The 19,577-nt window shown below is 68.2% G+C and overlaps 1 protein-coding gene across 1 annotated transcript; it reads right to left on the bottom strand.

The window, feature by feature from the left end:
- Window positions 1-575: 575 nt before the first annotated feature.
- SLCO4A1 (solute carrier organic anion transporter family member 4A1) lies at window positions 576-18,807 on the bottom strand. The gene is made up of 12 exons (XM_037153567.2): window positions 18,749-18,807; window positions 10,956-11,813; window positions 10,470-10,560; window positions 9,019-9,140; window positions 8,588-8,699; window positions 6,038-6,192; window positions 4,810-5,005; window positions 4,149-4,314; window positions 3,882-4,054; window positions 3,625-3,689; window positions 3,219-3,367; window positions 576-1,656 (listed from the first exon to the last, which is right to left on the bottom strand). The coding sequence occupies exons 2-12, from the start codon at window positions 11,764-11,766 to the stop codon at window positions 1,513-1,515; spliced, it is 2,184 nt and encodes a 727-aa protein (XP_037009462.2). The 5' UTR covers window positions 11,767-11,813; window positions 18,749-18,807; the 3' UTR covers window positions 576-1,512.
- Between the last annotated feature and the right edge of the window lie 770 nt (window positions 18,808-19,577).

Genomic DNA, 19,577 nt, shown 5'->3' with positions numbered 1-19,577 from the left:
GTGGTGGTGGGGTGGGGGGAGCCCTGGTCCAGGTGGGATCAGAAAACGCCGGGCAGGCTCGGCCATAATGGGCCAGGCGTTGCCGATGCCTTGAGGCACCCCCGGCTGGCAGTGCCCAGTGCTTCTGTTTTGCTTCTTGCCAGAGAAGTCTGCCAAGGACTCTGCCACGCCCTGAGCCCACAGGGGACAAGGGGCCGAGTGGGACATGGGGCCTGTGGAGGGGGTGCCCCCAGTGACTGCCCCGGGTCCCCGAGGCTACAGAGGGTGGAGGACAGAGGGCAGAGGGCATGGGGGCCCCCCTTGCAGGTCAGGCGCTGTGGGAGCGTCCTGACAGAGTGGGGTGGGCCCAGGAGGGGGCGGAAGGTGGGAGGGGGCCGCTGGCCCCTGGGCTGCGGGTGGGGAGGTCGAGGAGCCCAGGGGTCTGCCCGGGACTGGAGGGGAGAAGCGATTTGAGCCTCCGCCGGGAGGGACGGGCAAACCTGCCAAACTTTGCACCTTCCCAGAAATCAAGTCCACCAACAGGACGTGTGTTTTAAATATTAAAATATATTTATTCACATAATTTTGACCGAGGGCAGAGGTCCGACTCCCTCAGGCAAAATCCACAGGTAAAAACCAGATTCTAGAAATAAGTGTTTCTGCAAAATATGGGTCAATAAATATACGATTATGCAGCCTGCTCCTGTCCCGTTGCAGGTCACATGGCAAGGATGCAGGGGGGGGTGACAGCAGGTTTGAACCAGGAACCAGCCCCCGGGGGATCCCACCGTGGGAAACGGCCTCCCGCCGGCCTCCCCTGCGTCAGGACAACTCAGGAGGCCGCGGCGCTGCACTGGACTGGCTCAGAGGGGCCGCCCAGCCGCCAGCGCCCACGCCGGGCCCACGCCTGCCCTTCCCCACGGGGCAGCCACACCAGCCTGTCTCGTCCACGAGAACTGAGCAGGCCCCGGGCGCACACGGATGGCCGAGCCCAACGGGTGAGTCGCCAGCTGCTCGCTCAGCCGTGGACAGAGACCCCGGAGAGCGGGGCGGCGGCTCGGTCCGAGACGGCCCTGCTGGTGCCTACGACAACTGACAGCGCTAAGTCGGAAAGGCACAGGCTGATTTACAAGCTGGGCTGTTCCTGCGTCTCGGGCTCCGGAGGCCCTGGGTGATGCCGTCCGGCTGTGTCCACTGGGAAAGACCCAGAGTGTGAAACGGCCGGACAGCGGTGGGCAGGGGGCGTGTACGGCGGCAGGGTGGGCACGCCGGGCCGCCTCCCCCGTCCCTGTGCTTCTCTGCAGGCACTTCAGTGTGCTTTGCCTGCCTTCTCCTCGCTGCCTTCTGGGCTCAGATACGCACAGCCCCCCTGGCTCGAGCCCCCCGCCCCAAATCTAATGGGAGATGTGTGAAGGGCCCCCTGCTCAGTGCTGGGTGAGCGGTCAGTGAGGGTCGGCCCTTCCGGGCAGCAGCTAGATGGTGTTTCCAGGGACTGCCGAGTGCTGGCCTAGGCCCCGAGCCGGCGAGTGGGCATCAGACGTTGCTCTGGAGCTGGAGGTCCGAGGGGCTGTCGGAGGCCGAGGACTGGCTGGGCAGAGAGACTTCCAGGCCGTGGGAAGACGCCGTCGGGGGCCTGTACAGCACGTACGCAGCGGCGAAGAAGAGGAAACCCAGAGCCTGGGGAGAGAGCAGCTGCTGGACCCACGGAGCCGCCCGCCTGGGCCCCGTCCAGCCGGGCTCCGCTCGAGGTTCCCGGGAGCCTGCCCCTGCAGCCAGTCCCCCGTGTGGACACCAACGCTCAGCCAAGGAACGAGAGCGCCATTTGACTAGAAGCAGAGGCGGTGGGTAAGGGGGGTGCTGAACACTGCGCCCCCACAGCTGTATTCAAGTCCCGATCCCCGGCACCTGGGACCTGTGTCTGGACACAGGGCCCTGTCGGAGTGATTAAGGAACCCGAGAGCAGCGCACACTGGACGGTGGGCCCCCAGTGCAGTGGCTGGTGTCCTTACAGGAGGGAGGGGACAGAGGTTTGACACGGATACACAGAGGGGACCCCGTGAACATGGAGGCAGAGATGGGGTGACGGCCCCCCAGAAGCTGGGGGACTGGCCTGGGAGGGAGCCCCCTTCAGAGACCCCAGAAGAAACTGGCCCTGCGGCACCTTGACCTTGGATTCTGGCCTCCAGAACTGACCACACATTCCCGTCGTTTTAAGCCGCCCAGGGGAGGGCCTTGGTTACAGCGGCTCAGTAACCTGACCGGGAGCTGGCGAGCCTGGCACTCCCACCTCACGGCCTCGGCCTGGAAAACCAGAGCGCGGCGCCCACGCCGTGCACACTCGTGCACCCTGGAAACCCAGGTCCAGCAGAGATGCCCACCCTCTCCCCGCAGCTTCACGGGGGACTGCCAGGCCTGGGCCACTTGGGGCAAAGGTACTTAGGGGCACACCTGCAGCCGCCCCCTGCTGGAACTAGCAGGCGGTGCAGGCTGGCTGTGCAGAGGTCACAGGGTTCCAGCCTGCTGTTCTGGGCGGGAGCGGGCAGGGGACCACGGGACATACACACGGAAGAAAACTGGGGGCCAGCTCCCTCGGAAGACCGTGTCTCTTTAAACCCAACCCGGGGCTCTTCTGTGGAGCCCCAAATCCCTGGTCACGCTCAGCTATTTTTACGCTAATCCGCATCGACCTAACCCAGGGTCAGCCCGGGGCCCTTCCGGACAAGCTTCCCACCAGTGGACACACTCTCCCTGCCCAGCCCAAGGAGACCATTTCATTTGTGAAGTCCTGTGCCTTTTCCCGGGGTGGGGGGACTCGAAACACGGAGTCGTGTCCACCTGGGGGCACAGGCCGGAGCTTCGGCAGGGTGTTTCTGAGCACAGCACAGAGCGGAGGGCCCGGGAAGGCCCTCACCGTCCTTGAGCCCATCTCGCCGAGTGGCCTGGACGTGCCGGGGCTGCGGGCTCTACCCTCCGAGCCTCGGCTGCCCGCAGCCACAGGGCAGGCTTCACGGCTGAGGCCCCGGAAGGCAAGGGCGGGGCTGCGAGCCGGGAGGAGGGGCCTGTCATGGTGGCCACAGCGCCAGGGTCCCAGGGGCCGCTAAAGCAGGGAAGGGTGTACTCCAGCCACGTGGGCTGCAGGAGTGACGTCTTCAGCCACCAGGCTTGTCCGGGTAGAGAGCCCAGGCCCCCTAGTGATGAGAAGCTCCCACCCCACCCCCCGAGCCGACGGGCCCGCTCACCTTGTACACCAGCCCGGCGATGAGCATGTAGCGGCTCATGGCGGCGTTCTGGTACAGGAAGCAGGAGCCCTGCCGGCCGCACTGACTCTGCCACAGCAGGCAGGCCTTGTCAATCACCCAGCCGAAGGCGATGGGCCCCGGGATGCCCCCTGAGGCGAGAGAGGCTGCTCAGAACCCCACGTGCCCAGGCTCCAGAGAGGCGGCCGCGGGGACCTAAATGTTCCTGCTTGGGGACGGGGCATCAGGCGTGGACAACCCCATGGCCTCTGACCCCAAGGAGACTCTGGGTTGGTGGGGCAGAGGGCCCTCTGGGCGGAAGGTGACCGCGGGTCCCTCTAGTGGACTGTTTGGGAATGGCACCCTTCTGGGGGTGGGAAGCTCCGCAGCTGGGTGGGGGGCGCCCTACCTAGAGTTCTAACCACGATCCACTGGATTCCCAGCGCGAAGGACCTCTGCTGGTCACAGACGCACCTGAGGGGGGACACCGCCGGGTCACCACCAGGGAAGCGTGGCCGCCACCAGTTCCCTCGCCCAAGCCCACAGCTGAGTCCAGGCTGTGCCCCAGGCTGCATGGCCGCCTCCCCAGCTGGAACTGGGGGGCCTGGCAGGGACCCCGCTGGAGCGAGCCACAGGGGCAGGCGGCGGACCGGAGCCTGTGCTTACCGCAGTGTCGCCGTCAGCGCGGGGATGCTGCTGAGGAACGTAAAGACAATCACAGCGAACATGAGCACCAGAAGCAGGGGCTTGCTCCTGCAGGTGGCCGGGCATTTCCCTGCGGCCGCGTGGCCGGGGCCGGAGGGCAGGTTCCGGAGCGCGCACCGGCAGCGTCGGTACACCTGAGGAGCGCAACCACAGCGCCCATTACAGGAGGCAGGGAGGGGCCGGGGGCCCAGGCGTGGGGCCTCGTGACGCAGGCAGGGCCTCACTCACCTTCTGGCCGCCCGGGCCGGGCGCGGTCTCGCCCTGGCACCCCGCGAGACACGGGGAGTAGTAGGTGAGCCCGTCGGAGCCGCACACAGGGCTGTAGTGCTCTGCCCGGCAGCTGCAGTTGGCGTTGCAGGCGGCCACCAGCTCCAGGTGGCCCTCGGGCAAGGCGCTGCCAGTGGGAGAAGCGCGAGGTGGGGCGGAGGCTGGGGCGGGCGGGGCGCCCCGTGGACACGGGCAGCCCGGTCTCGTCCCCCGGGCCCTCGTGGGTGGGTCGACCACCTGCTGGGACTGCCCCGCCCTCAGAGGTCCGAGCGTCACACAGGGCCTCACGGGATCCCGGGAAATCATCCCAGCAAAGCAAACCCGGGCCCGAATCCAACCCGTGTGCCAGGCGCATCCCCGCCGGTGTGTTTCTAACTCGGGCAGCGGGTCCCGGGCTTCCACATGCTGAAGCGGCCTCGCTCCGGGCCCAACAGGGCCCAGGAGTGTCGGGTGCGAATCCCCCCAGACACGGTCCTGCTGCAGCCGGGCGGGCAGTTCATGCCTTTCCCGCACAGCGGGCACCCGGCCCGCGGTGCTCTGCCCCCTCCCACCCACGCTGGGGGGCGGCCCAGGGCCCGCAGCCCCTCCCTCTCCCCACCCGTGGACCCCGCTGCGGCCCCACCTGCCGTTGTAGTGGGCCGTCACGCCGGCCATGGGCACGTTGGGACAGTGTGCGAGGAAGACCAGGGTGGCCAGCAGGCTGGTCAGGGTGCAGGCCAGGCAGAACTTGATGATGCTGGAGCCCCGGAGCTTCAGCTTGTTCACGAAGAAGCCGCCCAGGAAGGTGCCGCCCCCGCCCGCCGGCACCACCAGGTACCCTGTGGGAGAGGGTGGGCTCAGCCAGGGGCTCCCCGGGAGCCTGGGCCCTGAACCCTCTGCATCTTGTTACCCCCCCCCTTTGCGGATGGGGAACCTGAGGCGCAGAGCCATCCCGTCTGGCAGTGCTGGGCTCGCCAGGTGCCAGGCCCTGCCTCTGGGGAGGAGCGTGTCCCCCCCCACGGGCCCTGCACACGGCCTCTGCCCGTCCACCTGGGGGGGCAGGTGTGAAGCCGAGGTCATCGTCCCTCAAAGTGAAGTTGAGGTTAGTCAGCAGGGGCTCCCAGGATGAAAGTCGGGCTCCCCAGCACTGACCAGAGCCCCTTTGAGGGGTGGCAGGGGGGGCCCAGAGGACATGGCTGTCCCAGGACCGGGAGAGGGCTGCTGTGGGGACGGGAGGCAGTTGTCGTGGGTGGGGTCTGGGTGGGGGAGTCGCCGAGAGGCCGGGCAGCGAGAGGAGGGAGGGTGTTCAGGGAAGGGCCCGGCCCCTGACGATGGGCCCTCCTTGCGGGAGTGGGAGCCTGAGGGGCACTGGCCAGAGGCCCCCACTGCGCCCACAGGGCAGCCGTGCACACTGGGGTGGCCCCTCCCCGGACAGGGGTGTTCTCAGCGGCCGAGGCTGCCCTGCAGCCAGAGCTGCCCAGGAGGGGCCTCGGGAGGGTCCTCCCTCTCCTGGGCGCCTGTGGCCCGGCAGGCTCTCCGGGAGCCGGGACCCTGGCTGAGGCCCTAGGCAGGCGGGGCCCCAGCAGAGTGGGCTGCCACGCGGAGGGCAGCTCGGCGCCTGGGGCCTCAGAGGGACCCGTCAGTGCACCAGGCGCGCAGTGGTCCACACACCCAGACCCCCGGGGAAGGGCGGTCTGCTCCGGTCAGACCCCGGGGCGGTGTTGCCCAGCGCTCGGGCTCCCCCTGCCTGGGCTGGGCCCCCCAGGGGGCAGCGCACCTGGGCCTTCCGGAACATGCTCTCGAAGACCCCTCACGCATCTGAGAACTGGCAAAGACGCTGAGGGCCCCCGAGATGCGGGGCCTTTTCTCACCGAACAAGGTGGCGGCCTCGGAGGCGCTCAGGCTGAACTGGGACTCGAGGAACTTGGGGCCAAATGTGGACATGCTGGCGATGAGCGTGGCCTCCGTGGCGCCGGCCAGGCAGAGCAGGATGAACGTGGGGTTCCTCAGGAGGAGCCAGACGGAGCTGCCGGGGGACGGAGCGGAGAACGGAGGGAAGAGATGGGGCGTCAGAGCCTGCCGCAGCCAGGGCGTGGGGATGCCGCGGTTCTTGAGGGGGGACAGAACAGGCAGGCACCCCAGTTCTAGTCCACAGAGACTGGGGGTGGGCGTGGCTGGGCTGTGGCCGGGGGACCTGGCACCTGGGTCCGCAGCGTGCAGCCCGAGGCGGAAGCTACTGCCACGGGTTACGGAAGGGCTCCCTCCCCCCTGGGCTGGAGGGCAGGCTCCGGGGTGAGGCGAGACCTTGAGTGGCCCGTGGTGCTGTTCAGGCCCCTCTGAGGGCCACCGTCGCCAAGTTCAGGACTGGACAGGCCCTGGGAAAGGAGACCCAGGCATGGAGGGGTGGGACCCCTCTGAACCAGCAGCCTGTGGGAAGGCCCCCCCCAGGAAGTCCTATTGACTTGGACCAAGAGGCCCCTCCTGGGAGCCCTCGGTGGGCTTGGCTGGCTCCCCAACCCCACCTGCTGTGCACTCGGTGGGGCGCTGCCCGGCCTGAGGGAGGGTGCGGACGTTGGTCCCCTGGCGGACCCCCCTGGACCCCTGTCTGAGGACTGGGCAGGCTCGGCCTCGCATGGCTTTGGTGGGGGCGGGTTCAGGAGTGTTAGACGTGGGGCGTAGGCCTGGAGGTGCCAGCGCCACAGCCTGAAGCTTCACCGGGGAGGCGTCCCCAGAGTCACAGGGTGTCGGTGCCCAGTGCCAGGCCACGGTCCACCTGAGAAATGAGCACACGGGCTCGAGGAGGGCCGGCCCTGCGGGGAGGAGGGGTCCTGTCCCCTGCCCGTCAGGAGCGGCAGCAGTATGAGCACCGAGGGTGCCGTGCAAACGGGGGCGGCGCTCAGAGCTGGCGGACTTGCCGGGAGAGACACCAGCAAGGTGGACAGAGCCCCAGACAGAAAACAGGACGTCCCTACCCCCGGGGGTCTGGGAGTAAAAGGCCCGGCCTGTGCGGGCAGTGCCCCAATGCACAGATACCCTGGGCAGGCAGCCGGGGTTTCCCAGCCCTGGAGAGCCACGGACGGCGGGCACCTGGCCCAGCGCAGAGATGGCTCAGCCAATGGGGCTGAGTCCTGTGCCCAGAAGTCATGAGGGACGTGGGTCGGGGGGGACGGCCTCACTTTTGCGCCCTGACCACCCGGTCAGGGTCCTGTGATTGGTGACTAATGGGGGCTACCACCCGGCTCTATGGAGCTCAGAGCCTCGCTGTGACTATGGAGAGGTTCTCGGTGGCAGCTGAGGGCTGACCCACTGGGGCCCGGAGACACCATCCTCCTGGGTCCCCTGCCGCGAGGGCCGTGTGTTCCCTGGGAAGGGCCCCCCGGGTGGGGCTGGCCCTCCCGCTGCCTCGCCCAGGCGGTGGGGCCGTGGTCCTGCAGGGAGCGGGCTCCACCGTGGCAGGCAGACTTCCTGGTTTCTCCCCAGCCTGCGGTGTTGGCGGAAATCTTGTGTTGCCTGTGCTCGGGGACCTAACCAGTCATGGCCTTGACCGAGGGCACCTGTGGGGGGGCTCGTTCCTCTACCGGTAGCCAGTCTGGGGAACCGAGCCCGGGTCTGCCCTCAACCCCCGGGTCCACTGGGGACCAGGCAGTGGACGGGCTCTGTGTCCCACACGGAGTGGGCGTCGGCATGATGTCCCCGTCCCCTGGCCAGAGAGGCCCTGGGCCAGCTCACCCTGGTGGGGGCGCCCTCCTGAGGGGGCGGGTCTCCTGGGTGGCCCACAGGAAGTTGGACGGGGAGAACAACACGCTGGATGCCGTGGGGACCGTCCACGTGCCGGCCCGCTCCCCCGGAGGCTGCCCCTCCACCTCTCCTGCTGAAGGCAGGCACCGGCCGCTTACAGCCGTCCTGTGGCCTGTCAGACGCTGCCATTAACAAATGGGCTGGGGGGCCGCAGGGCCCGGTGGGCACTCAGCAAGGCCGAGGACTGGAGCCCAGAGAGGCCCCCAAGGAGGGTCAGGTCCCCTGAGAAGGGGCCCTGGCAGCAGCCCCCAGGGCTCTGTGAACCGGGATGAGAGAGCGAGACCACGTCCCCCCCAAGGAGAAAGAGGGCAGACAGTGGACAGAGGCATGTGTGGCCCGGAGGGGGGTCAGTGGGGGCAGTGAAACCGTTGGAGGGTGGAAGAGGGAGGGGTGCGGCCAGCCAGGGGGACTCCAGGGGGCTGTTGGAGGGTCGGACATGCGTCCCTGGGCGCCAGGTCACGGTGGGGGCTGGGGGACTGCGCGCTCCCCACGGGACCCCAGAGGGTCACTCGGACACTCCTAGCTTGGGGCCAAGCTCAGCGAGTGTGGGGCCCTCAAAGGGTCTTGGAGACACGCAGCACGGGGGAGAGGCGTGTGCCGGGGACCACCCCCCAGCTGCTTACCGAGGCAGGTCGCGGATGGTTTTCCCGAAGTCGGGGCTGCTGGCCGCCCGGTGGCCGCTGTCCTTCTGCTGGTGCGTCTCGGAGGCCCTGACCACCACGTAGCGCTGGGAGCCTGGGGGGACAGGGGCCCTGGTGAGAGGCAGGGACCCCAGGCCGGCTGCTGGCCCTGCCCCGCCAGGCTGGGGACCCCCGTGGGACAGAAGGTGTGAGGATGCACCACAGTGACGAGAGGTGGGACAGAGCTGGTGGCCCAACCTGGCCAGAGGAAAAGAAAGGGCGCTCCTGCCCCCACTGAAGCCCTGGCCTTGCTGCGGGGGCACCAATGGCTGGCCGCACCCCGCAGGGTGGCCCACCAGACACCCGGACTCTCCTGCAGCTCAGCAGACAGCAAGGGGGTGGTGCGCGGCTCGCACACCTGGGAGGGCACCCACCTGGCAGCTGCCGCGGGTAGGCCAGGATGGGGACCGCAACGAGGAAGGCGGCAGCCCCGGCGCCCAGGAAGCCCACCCACCAGGCGCCGACCCACTGCGGGCTCTCGGTGGTCAGCTCGGTCCTGTGGGAAGAGACGGCGGGGTCAGGGTCCCGGCCGGGGCTGCGCGCCCTCGGCCGCCGGCCCACGCAGGCCAGGGGGAGGGCGTAGCGAGGGAGGGGCACGGCCCCACCCGCCTCCTGCACTGCCCAGAACGCGCACGTTTGACGCCCCACTTAGTCAACCGAGGCCACAGCTGCCGTCCGAACCAGGGCAGGGCACTAGAGGCCTGGACGGGAGGCCGCCGTCCGCAGAGAGCGTGCGGGGTGGCCGCCCACCCCAGTCTCAGAAGGCGCCGGAGGGTGACGCCCGCAGGGCGGGCCCTCTGCAGAGCCCGCCCCCGCCGTGGTCCGCGGGGCTCCCTCCTCCTTCTGCCCTCCCTCTCACCTCTCTCCGTCTGTCTCTCGGTGTCTGTCTGTCTGTCTCGCCTCGGCCCTGTCTCTCTCCTGCTCGGACGTACAACACTAGCATCACGAGCACAACTCGCCAGGAGACCGAAGAAACGCACAAGACGTGACAGGGACCCAGCCTCGGCCCCGTCCCTGGCACAGACCCTAATTCTTTGCGGTTTCTGGGTGGTGGCGGCATCTCGCATTGGATGTGGCCCCTCTCGGCAGGTCCCTCGAGAGCCTCGGAGGGGGGCTGGTCACCAGAAAGCTCCCCGGTGAGGCTGGGACTTGCCGCCTGGCCTCCAGGGAGGTAACCAACCACACCTGTGGAGTGAGGCCCCCCGAAAACCCTAGCAGGAGGGGGTCCCGGAGTTCCCGGGGTGGGGGGGCCTGGGGGAGGGGGCGCCAAGCTCGGCCCCTTCCCTCGTGGCACCCTGTGCTCTCCGCCACCTGCTTTGTGTCCGGTGGGAGAGCCGGGGAGAGCCGGGCTTTCTGAGGTCGGGGAGCCACCGAGCACATTGCGGAGCCTGGGAGGAGGTCGCGGGGATCTCCGTGCTGTGCCCCAGGGGGACAGAACGCACGGGCGACCTGGCGTCCTCACTGGGGGTCGGCCTCGGGGGACCCAGCCGCTGAACCTGTGGGGCCTGCCCAGATGTGGGGAGTCGGTGGCTCTGGGAGCCCAGCTGGCGTCTGGGAAATTGCTCGGTGTGGAAAAACCCGCAGAGAAGAGTGTCACCAGCAGCAGGAAAACCCACCCCCAGTTCTGCAAAGGGCCTCAGGGTGGCCTGGTCTCACGTGGCTCCGGGAAGCGGTCCAGTGCCCCCGGCCCCGCCCCCCGCTCTCCCAGCCGCCCCAGACCGGCAGGTGCATAGCGCTCCCCGCACACCTGCCCCGTGGGCACCTCGTCCTGCTGCGTGGTGAGCGCGGCGATTTCTGTGCTGGCGCAGGGGGCTGGGCCACTCACCGTCGGCCGATTTCCGTGTAGATGTTCAGCAGGGCGCCTCCGATCAGGTAGCCGGCCGCGGGGCCCAGGATGGCCGCCGTGTAAAAGATGGCTGTGCGGGGAGCAGAGCCGTTGGGTGCTGCGGGGCTGTTCCCCGTGTGGCTCCCGGGAAGTGACACTCGGCAGCCGGCCCGCCCGGGAGAAGCAGCCCCCCACACGGGCCCTTCTGCACCCAACTGACCCCCCCACCAGGGGACAGATCCCTTTAAATCAGGGTTTTCATCTCTGAAACCCCGGCTGGAGCCAACTTCTTAAAGGGATTTAAAAATATTTCTCTCAAAGCCAAGTGCAGGCCTCTGTGGGGCTCTTTCCCCATCACCTGGGAGCCCCTGGGACTACGTGCGGCCACGAGTGGCAACGGGAAAATGCGCACCAGGCCCGGGCTCCTCGTCGGCACCTGGCCAGTGTGGTTGCCTCGCTGCCCGACCCCCCGCCGCCTGCACTCACCGATGTAGACGGGCGAGTAGCTGGCCTTGACGTTCTCGTCCAGGTAGGTGACGCCCAGCGTGTACAGCGGTGTGGCGCCCACGCCGTGCAGGAACTGTCCCAGCATGAAGACCAGCTGGTAGCCGGACGGGCCTGCAGCTTGGCCCCCGCACACCACGCTGCTGCGGTTGGCCGGGCATGCGCCGAGGTCCTCGTCCACCTCCACCTCGTAGGGGCCCGTGGCGAAGTGGGGCAGCGCGAACACCAGCGAGCCGACGCCCATGACCAGCACGCCCCAGCCCAGCCACCGCGGCTTGTGCCCGCTGCCGCCGAAGTAGCTGACGAAGGTGAGGCACAGGCAGGCGGCCAGGTCGTAGGCGCTGGCGATGAGGCCGCTCTGGTAGCTGTGCAGGTCGAAGCGGCGCTCGACAGAGGTGATGACGGTGTTGATGAAGCCGTTCACGGTCATGCCCTGCAGGAAGGAGGCCGCCGATAGGAAGAGCAGGAAGCCCCGTGGCGTGTTGAAGGCCTGCAGGCACGCGGGGGCGAAGGCCCGCCAGCCGCATTCGGAGCTCTGGGGCCCCACGGCCGTGTACCGCGCCGAGGGGGCCGCCCGGCCGCCGTGCTTCTGGGCCCTGGGCTGGCACAGCGGCTGGCTGCAGGAGTCCGGCGGGCCATGGGGGGCTGGGCGCAGGGCACCCAGGCTCAGGGGTGAGCCCAGGGACGCCCGCCTGCTGGGGGGGGTGCAGTCACCCCCGTCGTCCAGGGCCACGGGGCAGACCAGCTGCGGCATGGAGGCAAAGGGCTTGTCCCCCATCGCGTGCTGGGGCATCTCCACCCAGGCGGTGACCGTGGCCGTCTTCCAGTGGCCGGTTTGTCCTGTGAGAAGAGTTTCTGGTGAGTAGACTGGCGTCCACCCACAAACTGACATTTCGGGGAGAACGGGCCCACGTGCCCCATCCCCTAGGCCTGCTGCGGGTTCTACCTGCGTAGGCTGTACCCGGTCTGGTGGGGCAACCCGGGGGACCAGCTCCCTCTCCGAATCCAGGGCCCCACCTGGACCCACAGACTCAGGGCTGTGGCGTGTCCCTGGCCTGGTGGTCAGGGGCTGGTGGTCCACCAGCTGGGCTGGTGGTCAGGGGGTGGGCAGGTGTCCCGGCCTGGTCCTGGGGCAGCCCTGGCCCCCCCCCCCCCCGGCCTCTCCAGGGGCCGAGCTGAGTTCTGGCTCTGGCAGCTGCCAGTGCCCGAGAGACCTGCCCACAGCCAGTGTCAAGCTCAGCCCTCCTGAACCCCACACCCTGCCAGCCCTCTGGGACCTTCGTGCAAACACGAAGTCCATCTCAGTCCAGATTCTGGGGGTGGGGGAAGCAAGGAAGGGGACAGGGCCGGGCCCTGGGAGCGCAGCCGAGATGGGGTCGGACAGCAGGAGTCCTGGCAGACAGACCGGGCCGCCCAGGGGCACGGGGGCAGGACCCACCTTGTTTCGGGGGGCAGTTCTGCGTTTGGGGAGACTAAGCAGCACCCATCTCTCTTCAGGCCCCCCTGTGGCAGCATGGTGACCCTGCGCCCTGTGGACTCAGCCTCGAAGCCAGGGGGTCGTGGTCCGCCCACCACAACCCTGTCCTGCTCCTGGGTCCCCTGCAGGGCCACGTCACCGAGGCAGTGGGCAAGGGGCCACCGCTCTGCTCCTCCGTGCAATCGGAAGGTCACACCTTAGCTAGTGATGTAAGCCTCGCACCCCTCTGCCACAGGGCTGGGCGCGGGGTGAACACCGCCAGGCCCCCTTCCCCTCACGGGGACATCACACATTCCCAGACAGCCTGTGGGTGACCCCTGTGCACGCCTGGCCACGCCCACTATACAGGTAAGGGAAGTGGGCCCAATGCGCCCAGGTCCGCAAACAGCCCCCGTCCATGCTGCCCGGCGTTAGAGCCCACGCCCATGCGTCACAGCTGCCCTCTGACCGAGTGGCATTTACACACCAGCTGGCTGTTTGCTTTGGAGACTGCTATCAGCGGCCAATCTCAAGGCTGTGGGCGGAGGGCAGAAGTTCCGCTGCCCAGTGCCGGCTGGCCCGCCGGGCTCGGTCACGAGAAAGCCGGGGCCTGAGGGGGCCGTCCGAGCTTCCTGCCAGACGGAGGCAGGCACCCGCGCACAGCTGCCCAGACTGGCGGCCGCCCAGGGGACAGGCAGCTCGCACGTGGGAGGCAGTGGGGCAGCCTGGAGCCGCCGCCCACCTGCGCCCCAGCTCAGGTGGCCAGTGACACAGAGAGAAATGCAGAACAGGCGCGACGGCCCCCGAAACCCCCGGGCCCGAAGCCGCCCTGTGTCTTTTGTCACCATGTGGGAGCCCATGCACGTGCACACACGTCCACGCACATATGCACAACTCGTGCACATGCACACACAACCGTCTGCACGCCTGCACACGCAAACCACGAGGCCCTGGGTCTCATCCTGGGGCCAGAGCAGATCCCCAAGGGATGGGGCCGGGCCAGGCCCAGGGGTCAGCGGGGCTCATTGCAGCGGCCCAGAGCCCTGAGTGGGACGGGGCGTCTGCACTGCAGCCCGGGAATGACTGCAAACCCAGGCCCGAGATGCGGCGGCTGCCGAGCAGTGGCCTGTGGGCCCCACACTTGGCTCGCTTGGGGGCTGCAGGAGGGCCAGACCGCCCCAGGGCCCGCACCTCGGGTGGTTCCGCAGCCAAGTTTTGTCCAATCCGAGAGCGGTGGGCCTCTGACCCAGACAGACAACGGCCAACCCAGAGCCTGCGTGGCACACGCGTGTGAATCAGCCCATGTGGAAAGTCTCATCTGAGAGGGTGGCCAGGGTCCGGCCGCCAGCCGCCCCCGATGCAGCAGGAGAACTGAGCACCCAGTGCTCGTCCATCAGCCCCAAGGCCTCCCTCAGGGTCTGAGGACCTGGTTCAGGACCCATAGCCACCGAGGACGGAGGGCCTCCGGCCTCATCTGGGGCCCGCCTCTCCTCTGTCCGGCGAGCGTGGGGACAGTGTCAGGGCTCCTGTCCTGCGATGGACCACGGGCTTCTTCCTCTGGGAGGCTTCGGCCCTGTCTGCGCATCTGGGTTGGAAGGGGAGCGTGTACCCCAGTGACCGAGGTGCTGCGGTGCAAGGCAGCTGGAGCACAACCCCCGCCACGGAGTCTGGAGTCTGCCAGCTGCGGCCGGATCCTGAGGGCACCCAGGGCTGTGCGACGCCCAGACTCTTACAGCCCCGAGGTCGGTCCCACGGCCCTGGGAGCCTGCGAGGAAATGCCCCGGTGTGGAGGAGATGGCGCCCCGTGTCTGGCGGAGCCCCCACTGGACCGCCGGTCCCCAGGGCCCTGTGCTCCCTCCCGGCACCTCGGCTTCGAGACCCCAGAGCTGGGCATCGGCCTGGCGCTCCCAGCCCACCCCCTTTCCCCTGTGGCCATGGGGCTCAGGCACAGCTGCACTCAGGCCCAATGGGGGCAGGGGGTCGTCCCTGGTCAGGCGGGCAGTGGGAGTCTCCTGGCCCAGGACAGCGAGTGGGGAGGGAGCCTGGGGCTTTGGTGGGGAGGCCACACCCTGCCCACTGGGGAAATCCAGGGCCCGAGGCTGCGCTGTGATGAGCCGGTGGCCTGTGGGCGGCTCCCCGCGCCCCGTCTGAGAGGACTGGGACCCCGGCTCCCACAGAAACGCTTTGGCGTGCCCGCTCCTCTCGCTCCTCTTATCTCCTTCGATGCCTCTGCAGGTCCCCACAGGCCCTCGCTCCATGTCCCAGGTGGAGGTTTACGCGAAGCAGGACAGGCAGGCAGGGGTGACCGAGAGGGGCGCTTTAAGCCCCTTTGGGACAGTCTGGGGTCTGGCCCAGCGAATGCCCCCCGGGAGCCCTCTTCATTCCAGACCCCCCCAGGCTCAGTGGCGAGCCCTCCTGACAACTGAGCTGCTGCTGGGGAAATGCAGATTTCGTTTCTTCTTTCTCGTTATGTGTGCCAGCGGTGAAGTCCCTCCTGGCTGCACCTGATGGCTCTGAGGCTGTGGCACGTCCCACACCCCTGCCTGAGCCCCAGCACCCTGGCTGCACCCTCGGTCCTTGCCCCCCTGTGGCTCCTGGCAGTCCCCAGGCAGCTGCCTTCTCTCCTGGCCCCGCCCTGGTGTCCCCTCTTGGGGTCAGGGAGGGGGCTTTCACTTCTTCCAGATGAGGTTCGAAGCTATTTATATCGCAGACACCCCTGTGGCCTGACCTGGGGCGGCCGCCGCAGGGCCTGGTTACCCAGTTTGCATACTTCACGAGCCCAGAGCTGCTTTGCATGGAGGACGACAATGAAGGGTTGTCTGAGTGTGCGCGTGAGGGCCTGCCCTTCAGGGAGCGTCCTGTTCCTGTTCCCACGCTCGTCCCCAGTGCCCGAGCCCCGGGCGGGGAGGGTGGGGTGAGCCGGGGTGGGGGGGGCTGAGGGAGCGTATGCCTCTTCCCAATTAATGATGTTTGATCAAAAAAAAAAAAAAAAAAGAGCCATCCCCACCACTCCGGGGCGATGCCCGCGCAGAGAGGGGCTGCCTCCGAGCCAGGCAGGCACTGAACCTCGGGTCGGGCCTCCCTGAGCCTCAGTTTCCCTACTGGGAAGGGGTCCAGGCACCACTTGAGGCTCATCAGAAATGCAGACTTACGGAAGGGTCTTCATGGGGCGGGGGGAGCTGGGGGCAGCAGGCTCTGCCCACAGGCTGGGCCCTGCCTGGGCTGGACTTGGCCGAGACCCTTTTGGGTCAAGTTTCATGAGGGCCTCTCAGGCCCTTGGGTCCATGTACGAGGCCCCTGGTGCCTGCTGAGAGGTCGATGCCCCAAAAAGGGCCTGGAGCAAGGTGGGGGGGTGCCACGCTCAGCCCAGCCCATCCCAAGCCCCCTGTGGCTAAGGCTGAGGGGTCACCCCAAGGTTTGCTAAGTTAAAAAGTCACTGAGAAGAGGCAACCCCCACGTGGAGGGTGCTCACAGGGACCCGGCTCAACATGGGGGTAGAAGGCCTATTGGGAGCCCCCCAGCCTGGGGGTCCTGAGCACCCACCAGCAGAGCCATCTGGGCCTCAGCTGGCCCAGCCCACCCTGTGCTCAGGCCTCTCCTGGCCTCGCTGTGAGCAGCACTTGCAGGACATGTGGTTAGTGACAGTGTCCACCCGTCCCCAGAAATGTGGTCCGGGAGCTGATTCTGGACAATGCTGGTGGAAACAGGGTTTTGCCCCAGCCACTGAGGACAGCGAGGCGTGCCCAGGACAGCAGCCCACGAGGGGACACAGCCGGGGTCTGGCGTTCAGGCACCTGGGACGGTTTCCTCTGCTTCTCCTGGCAGGGCCCGGGTGCCCCGTTCCCTGCAGAGTCCCCAGGGGCCTGTCCACTGCCTGTTCCCCAGCCCTCCACCATGCCCACCACGCCCAGGCCAGGCCAGGCCGGGCAAGCAGCGGAACATCCCAGAACTAAGGTGGCCTTGAGGTCCTGAGGCTCATGTATGTCCCCTGCCAGAGCAGACAATGGGCTCCTGGGCACACCTGAGCACAGGTGACCACGTGACTCCAGAGGGGCCATTTTTGTGGTCTGGGTCCACACCCCAAGTAGATGACACCGGAGGAGACAGGTGGATGGCCAGGCAAGTCCTCCGCATCCCCCACTGCGCCAGGTGCCCCAGCCCAGCTCCCTCCCATCCAGCAGCAGGCTCTGGTCTGGCTTCCTGCCCCCATCACCCTCGGCGTCACCCACCAGGGAGGCCCAAGGGGCTCAAACTCGCCACAGTGGGAGCCACTGCCCCTGGGGTGTGAGTCCAAAAAGCCACAAAGTCTGTACCGCTCAGCAATGCTGACCCGGGGTGCATTACCTGACACCCACAGACTTCCGGAGGGAAAGCACCGGGATGGTGCTGACTGCGATTCACAAGGAGCCAGGCAGCCTTGGCTGACTGGGGGCCAGATGCAGACTGAGACCCGGCGCTGCAGCCCGGGTCCATAGGGCGAGGGCCCGTCAAGGCCAGGGAGAGCCAGGCGCTCCACGCTGAGTCCCTCGGAGCCAGGTCAACCCCCAGACTCTCATCCTCTCGGCCACCATCCTGCCTGACTCCAGGCATCCAGCCACCTCACCTTGGCAATGGGACCTGCCTGGCATCTGCTTCCAGAGCCACACCCAGGAAGGTGGCCCCATGAAGAATTTCCAGGTAGTACCTTCCGCCCTGCCCAGCAGGAAACAGGACAGGTGCCTGTGCAGGGGGGTCGGGACCTGGGTCCAACCAAGATGTCCCTCCTGCCTCCTCCCAGCCACACAGGGGCAGCCTGGCGGGACAGGCCGGCTGCCAAGAGGTGTTGGGCCTGTGTCTCAGGGCCAGGGCCCACCCTTTGGGACAGTGTCCTGTGTCAGTGTTCCTGGCTCCCCCATCCCCAGGCACAGAACTCTAAATGTCCGGGGTCCCACAAACCCGGACTCAAACTGCTTCACCCAGACAAGCTGTATGGCCGTGGGCTGGTCACCTGACCGCTCAGGGCCTCAGTTTGCTGATCGGAAAAGTGGGAGTTCAGTGGCGGCCTTGAGCAGCGGCCAGGACTGACAAAGTGGGGTTCGAGGCTTGCAGCACAGGGCCAGCGCTGTGCAGACAGCCCCTGCCGTCTTCATCGCTGCGGTGGTCGCAGTCCCGGCCGCCAGCCACAACCAGCAGCTTCCTGTGCTCTGAGGCCCACTGGCCCCATCCGGCCCAGAGAACAGAACCCTCCGCCCTGGCCTTGCAGGGTCCAGCTGCTGCCCAGACCAGTTTCTGATCAGACAGAGGGAATTCAAGCCGAGGCTGAGGCTGGGTGAACCCTGTGGAAAACTACTGCGGCTCCACCTGCCCGGGGGGCCACTCCAGGGAGCCCCAGCACTCCTGGGTGTGTGGTCTGGGGGCTGTGGGGCCAGCCGGCCTCCTCTCCACACCCCTGACGTTGACCCCACTGCCCCAGTGGGGCCCCCTCCACCCACAGCCAGCCTGGGTCTCTCCCCCAGTCTCCCGATCTGGGAGCCAGTGTACCCTCCAGACGCCAGGAGTGGGTCAGCACCCTCATTTCCATCCCTCCTGCCCTCTGCTTGCACCCGGGGATCCGGTGTGGGACCTCACGTGGTGAGGCCGGGACAGGCACGTGGCGGGTATAACCCAGGCTGGGGACCAGCCCGGGGCCACCCACAGGAGCCCCTCGGGGCTGCCTCCGCCCACGCCCCGCTCCCCGCAGTATCCGGAGCTCGGAGCACGGATGGCGGGAACAAAGCGCCGCCTCCCTCCAGAAACTTCACGGCCGGCTTCCTCCTCGACTCAGCAGCGGCGGCCGCATCCGCCGCAGGTGGCGGGCCGGCAGCTGCCGGGGCCACATCTGGCCCCGGCCGGCCCTCGTGGCCTGCTCCAGCATGTGCGTCTGGACCTGCCCTGGCCACCCCCCTGGACCGCCGCCCCTCCCCGCCCGCTTCCTCCACCCGCGTCTGAGCCCCAGTCGCCTACCACGCACCTCTCTGCCCTTCGCCTGTCTCCTCCCAGGGTCCCCGAAAGCGGAGCTGGAAGCGAGAAGGGATGAGTTTTCCCTCCGATGCCCGGGAGGCAGCCGGGCTGTGCGGCGCTGGTCCACGTTCTGGCCCGCACGCCCGCCGGAGGGTCTGGAGCGCTCTGCGGACCCCAGGCCCCTGCCCGGCCCGGATTCCCCAACCCCGTGCGAGCGTCACCTCGGCCCCGCGGGCCCCCGCCACCCCTCCCCGCCGCAGGCACCTGCCGCGCTCCTGACGTCAGCAGGCCCCGGCCCGGCGCGCCTGCCCAGCCCGCCCGCACTCCCGGGAGCACTCACCGTCCCGGGTCTGGGCCGCCGCGCTGCGCACTGAGCTCTGGCGGCCGCTAGCAACCCACTCGGTGTTTCATTCATCCGCTCCCGGGCCCGCCCCCGTTCGGAAACCGGCTGCTTGGCCCCGCCCCAGCCGCGCCCCCGGGCCCGCCCACTGAAGGGCTGCGGCGGAGCCAGCGGCGAGGGAGGGGCTGGAGGGGCTGCGTGACTCCCCCGGAGAGGGGCTGGGGCCTGGACTGCGAGCCTCCGACCCGGGAGGGGGGGGGACAGCGCCCCTGGAGCCCGCGCGCTTGGGCCGAGTAATTCCTCCCCAACCCCGGAGACACGGCCCCGCCGCTTGCCGGCGGGGACACTGAAGCCCAGCGCTGAAGGCCCCTCCCCAGGCCGCGAGGCCTCGAACTGGCTTGGAATCCAGGCCAGCGGGGTCCGGGCCGCAGGGAGATGTCATGGCAGGGAGTGGAGTTTTGTGCCCCAATCTTTTGGGAAGGCTGTGCGTGGCCCGGTCAGGGACAGGCCAGCGAGCGGCAGCCACGCGAAGGTCACAGCGGGCCCTGGTCTGGCCAGGACTCGCATCTGCGCGCAGCGCCTCAGGTGCGCTCTCTGATGCACCCCCGGGCGTGGAGCGGAGCCGGCGGGGGAGGGCCAGCTGGGGATGCGCCCTGGAGCGCACAGCGAGGCCGGCACCCTGGCCTGGGGAACCCAGGGTTTCCTGCCTGCTGCCTTTCGGTAAAACGATCCTGTTTGAAGTCAGCACTGAGGTCAGGCCACAGGGAGCACCAGACACAAAGCCACCACCAGGAGGTCCTGTCTGAATTCCTGCCACCCGGCCCGCGGG

The sequence above is a fragment of the Artibeus jamaicensis genome, unplaced genomic scaffold, assembly GCF_021234435.1.
Source record: "Artibeus jamaicensis isolate MK-2021 breed Jamaican fruit bat unplaced genomic scaffold, CSHL_Jam_final contig_685, whole genome shotgun sequence".
Classification (NCBI taxonomy): domain Eukaryota; kingdom Metazoa; phylum Chordata; class Mammalia; order Chiroptera; family Phyllostomidae; genus Artibeus; species Artibeus jamaicensis.
Note: the sequence above shows the minus strand (reverse complement) of the source record. Positions and strands in the feature narration are given on the sequence as shown.